The sequence below is a fragment of the Microcebus murinus genome, chromosome 1, assembly GCF_040939455.1.
Source record: "Microcebus murinus isolate Inina chromosome 1, M.murinus_Inina_mat1.0, whole genome shotgun sequence".
In the NCBI taxonomy this organism is placed as follows: Eukaryota; Metazoa; Chordata; class Mammalia; order Primates; family Cheirogaleidae; genus Microcebus; species Microcebus murinus.
This window is the reverse complement of record NC_134104.1, coordinates 57,407,106-57,412,231: the sequence shown is the minus strand read 5'-3', so window position 1 is coordinate 57,412,231 and position 5,126 is coordinate 57,407,106. Positions and strand designations below refer to the sequence as shown.

At 40.7% G+C, this 5,126-nt stretch overlaps 1 protein-coding gene across 1 annotated transcript; it reads left to right on the top strand.

The window, feature by feature from the left end:
• Positions 1-451: 451 nt before the first annotated feature.
• ZNF80 (zinc finger protein 80) lies at positions 452-1,389 on the top strand. Its single transcript, XM_012787418.2, is given in 2 exon segments — positions 452-857; positions 860-1,389. Coding segments are annotated over 2 exon segments (936 nt in total).
• The last annotated feature ends 3,737 nt before the right edge of the window (positions 1,390-5,126 follow it).

Below are 5,126 nucleotides of genomic sequence, written 5' to 3'. Positions count from 1 at the left end.
ACACAACCAGCGTGAACTTCCTTCCAGAATAACCGAGGGTTAAACTCCCAGAAATAAAAACGTGAAACTGAAGCCCCTGGGACTTACAGTTCTCAATGGCGGCTGCACGCAGTGCTCTCTGGTGTCTATAGTCAGAGGTGCTCTCTGCGCAGGCAGATGCTAATGCCATGTGGACCTTCCTCTTGCTCTCGGAGGTGGCATCGGAGGCGGCGATATCCCAGGCAGCGGTGTAAGGCTTGTCCGTGACCTTCACCTGGAAGGAGTGGGAGCAGCTAGACTAACCTGAGGGGACCTTGTGCTGGGAGGTGACACTAGAGACCTGCAGATTCCTGGTGACTGGGGCGTGCAGACCAGAGTTGATCTGAGAGAAAGCACCATTAAAAGGCAGAGAAGAGAGACCAAAAGGTCCTCCAGGTTGGGGTGGGTGAGGGATTGGGAAGAGTGACTGGAAATGCAGAAAGGGCACTTGGGGCCAGTTACCCTGTCGCACAAGGAGAACCACCTTAGGAAGATGAGCCCTAAGTGTAGCATGTTGGGGACAAATGATAGTCTGTGCTTAAGGGTTTTACAGGAGCAAGTCTAGGCAGGAGATACTCTCCATGAATGTGACTCACAGGGACCGAGTAAAGACACCTTGATTCCTCAAGGGAAGACCCTCTGTAAGTGCAAGGAATGTGGGAAAGAGTTTAACAAGAACTGCCGCCTTGTTCAACATCAGCACGTTCACACTGGAGTGAAGCCTTATGAATGCCAGGAGTGTGGGAAAGCCTTTTATGAGAAGGTAGACTTCATTCAACACATGAAAATTCACACTGGGGAGAGGCCATATAAGTGCATGGAGTGTGGGAAGGTCTTCAACGTAGGTCACACCTCATGTACCACCACTGGATTCACACTGGAAAGAAGCCCTATGAGTACAATGAATGTGGAAAGACCTTCAACTACCAGTCTGTTTATGTACAGCATGATATGACCCACACTGGACAAAAACCCTTTGAGTGCAAATGTGGGAAAGACTTTCACTACAACTCTTCCTTAATCCGGCACATGAGGATTCACACTGGAGAGAAGCCCTACAAGTGCAGTGAATGTGGGAAGACGTTCACCTACCATTCTGTTTTTTTCCGCCGTAGTATGACCCATACTACAGGAAAGCCCTACAAGTGTAAAGACTGTGGGAAAGGTTTTTCCTACAGCTATTCCCTCACTCAGCACACAAGGAGTCACACTGGAGAGAAGCCATTTGAGTGCCTCAAATGTAGAAAGGCCTTTGCCTACCATTCTGCTTTTGTCCGCCATAATAAGATCCACACCAGAGGAAAAAAACCTTTGAGTGCAAAAGATGTTGGAAATCCTTTTGTGACATTTTTTCTTTCCTTTGACACATAAGGAGCTTCACACTAAAGAGAAGAGCTCTGAATGCAGAGTGTAGGACAGCCTTGACCCGCAGCTCTTCCCTCGCTCAGCATCGACGAATTCATGCCAGAGATAAACTCTGTGAGGTATGTGAGAAGGCCTTTTGCAAATGGGCCCATCTTGGTCGACATCTGAGAACTTAAGCTAGGAAAAGAGATTTTGACTAAAACTAGTGAGGAAACCTTTTGGCCACAGGAAGTATCTTCCTCAGCATCTGAGAATTTATCCAGGAGAGAGACCTATTAGTTATTGTGCACTTAAAAGAACCTCCAGTTGCAACTGGAGTAACATAGGTTACATCATTAAGCCATCCCAGGAGTATTTAAAAAAAAAAAACTCAAAACAGAATAAGTAGGAATGGAGCTGTAGAGGAGAAAAAGAAATTCATGCACAGCTTCTGCCAGACTTCTCTGAAAGCCAAGCCTATAAAATTTAGAATTTGGTTCTTTATTTGGGGGATGTCTGAAAGGTAAAAAGGCCTTGCTTCATTATTTGTTCTTTATGTATGTTCACTCCTAATGACAAGAGACTTGTCCTCTGTAAAGATTTATTGAACACATTCTTTGTTCTAAAACATTGTTTCTATTCTTGAGGAATGTGTCTTTGCGAGAAATGTGAAAGCTTAAGTCATAAAATACTGGAAATTGTGTGAAATCAGAAAATAAAAATGCTGCCACAAAGAAGTATATCTATGCACATAAGGATCCATGTACAAATGGGCACATTTTACTCTATCATTTAAGACTATTTAAGGCTTTAATTTAAAAAAAAAAAATCTCTTTCATGATGTGGTTTTGAACACCCAGAATTCTTATTTTTTCCTTGACCCTGATATACTTGTTTGTTCTGATTCATTTTCTCAGGGACATGAGGATGATGGTGCAGCTGTGTTCCTTCCTCAGGCAAGCCTTGATTATTTCCTCTATGTTTTCTCAGCTTCTCCGGCCCTCTATCAAGGGAGCTCTCCAAGACTATGGATCAGTTTTCTAAGGGTTAAACTAGAGCTAAAACAAACAAAACAAAACACAGTTTACTTAACCTAACAAGAAAGAAAAAGTTTAAAAAGATTATAATGTATTAAAATGTGAAGCATGGATCCTTTAACATGTTAATTCAGTTTCTAGAAATCTTGAGAAATGTTCTTACAAAAATGCAGAGATGTGTGTGCAAAGAATAATTACTGCAGTTTTGCTTTTATATATGAAACATTGAAAACAACCGTAAGTCCCTCAGTAGGAAAATAAGTTATGGTGCATCTGTTCTATGAAATACTATGAAACAACAATATCCTTGGTATGTATGGTTATTAAAACATCTCTAAGATACAGTGTTAGGTAAAAGAACAAGATTCAGGAAGTAAAACTAGATCTAGAAGGTTAAACCTAAAACTGTTAACAGTGACTTTCTACTGGGAATGGGACAAACCAGGGCTGTAGGGAATGTTCAGTTTCTACTTTATATGCTTCAGTATTATTTACGTTTTTAAAAATAAAGAGCATGTATTATTTTTGCAATAAATGTTTAAATATTTTAATAAAGATAGCACCTTGGGATAAAAGTGATTTCTTAAAAAGCATAAATTTTACAGAATTTTTTAAAGTCCCAGTCTTACTATGCCTTAAAAAAATAACTGATGGCCGGGCGCGGTGGCTCACGCCTGTAATCCTAGCTCTCTGGGAGGCCGAGGCGGGCGGATTGCTCAAGGTCAGGAGTTCAAAACCAGCCTGAGCAAGAGCGAGACCCCGTCTCTACTATAAATACAAAGAAATTAATTGGCCAACTGATATATATATAAAAAATTAGCCGGGCATCGTGGCGCATGCCTGTAGTCCCAGCTACTCGGGAGGCTGAGGCAGTAGGATCGCTTGAGCCCAGGAGTCTGAGGTTGCTGTGAGCTAGGCTGACGCCACGGCACTCACTCTAGCCTGGACAACAAGCGAGACTCTGTCTCAAAAAAATAAATAAATAAATAAATAAATAAAAAATAACTGAGACAAAGGATCCAGAGCTACTTGGTCAGATTTAATAAATGATAAGGTAGTTTAAAAATGATAAGCCAGCATATATGTAAAAGAAGGAATGTAAAAATGAGAGTTCAACATAAGCTACTCCTCAATCAACATTTATTTCCTTTAAATTCCTAGTAATTTAGAAATGCCCCTTTGCAAGTGGTTGGATTTGAGGTATCAGGTTTCCATGTCCTTGGAGTTGATCACAAGGAAAGCACCTTGATTTCTGTTAATGTCAATGCATTTTGTGTATGTACACATACACATTTGCTGGCCATAGCAGTTTTTAAAATTTTGCTACTGAATGAATGTGGTTAGGTTATACTGGGCTTACTTTCAGACTTTGTGATACATGTTAGTCTTCTAAATGAAGAGAAGTTAGATGCATTTTTTCCCAATGTAATATTCATGCCAAGTAGTCAGACCTATTTTCCAGTAAGGGAAAACATGTTTGATATCTACAGATCATACCTTAAAATTTGCCTGTGTTCTCCTTCACAAAGTATGTGAATATTTGTTAGCATCATTTCATTCAGGAATCCTATACCATCAGAAATATATCCTCTGTTTAGAAATGAATAAGAAATGCAATTTTCCCACAAGCAAACATGTAACTCACAGGTAAAACTCTGTTCGGGCATTTTAGTTGTAGTTTGCCCAAAAAGAGTTGCCCCACTCATTGATTTTGTGAGTTTTCTTCTCTTCTTTAGCAAGAGAAGTTAGTGACTATGTCTTGATATAAGTAGATTCCGACCATTTGGGGTCAGTTTCTGAAAGTGGACTGTGACTGAGAAGACATTATTGGCTTAGGAAGAGAAAATGTCGCTTCGAGATCTCTTTTCTGCAAGAGTCATTGAGTGGGCTCTTGTCTAAGTGTAGACTAAGCAGGCTTCCTTGCCCCAAGAGAGATGAATGTAAGACCTTTAGCATTTCCTGTGGTTTTAAAACCCTGCCTCCACTTGTTGAAGGCAGGTGGCCCCTGAGACACAGGGACAGCAATTCTTCATCTGAGGGTAGTGGTGGTGGTTGATGTGATCCACTGCTTCCTGGGAGGTTATGATTGTCACTCAAGAAAGTTATAATTTAAGAGACCCCAAGTGGGGTCTCAGTGTGATTATGCAATGATCTGCATTTGTCAGGGTGTGCTCATAGTAAACAAAAAATCCATGGAATTTTTCAGGGCAAAATTCAATTGCAATTTGCATAGCAGGAAAAAGTAGCTTCCCTGGATGGTATAAACTGATGCAATTCCATTTCCCTCCACGCCTGGTATTAGAAGAAGTCCAGCCCACTTTGGTGTATGTGTCTAGTGTTGTAGGACAATTTAATCATGGGGGGCGGAGGGGCATGGGAACTCTCAGAAGATGAGGCTGAGCTTTATGTACGGGAAGTCTGAGGGACCTGTGAGCACTCATGGGCTTAACTGGAAAAATGGGGGGGGGAGGGGAATTTCCATATTTAAATTACAAGTTTATAGGGCAATTCATTCCAGTCATAGGTAAAAAGTCATTTTCTTAAAGCAAATCAACAGGCATTTGAGAGCTGTAATTCTTTAGATACCACATTTGGCTTATTAAATATTTTTCAATGAAGGATTTTGAATGTATAGCTCTCCTTTAATTTCCATTGCTGCTGCTGAGAAGTAAGCTTTCTTCTCTGTGTAGGTCCTTTTAAAATCTATTTATCTTTGATATTCTATCA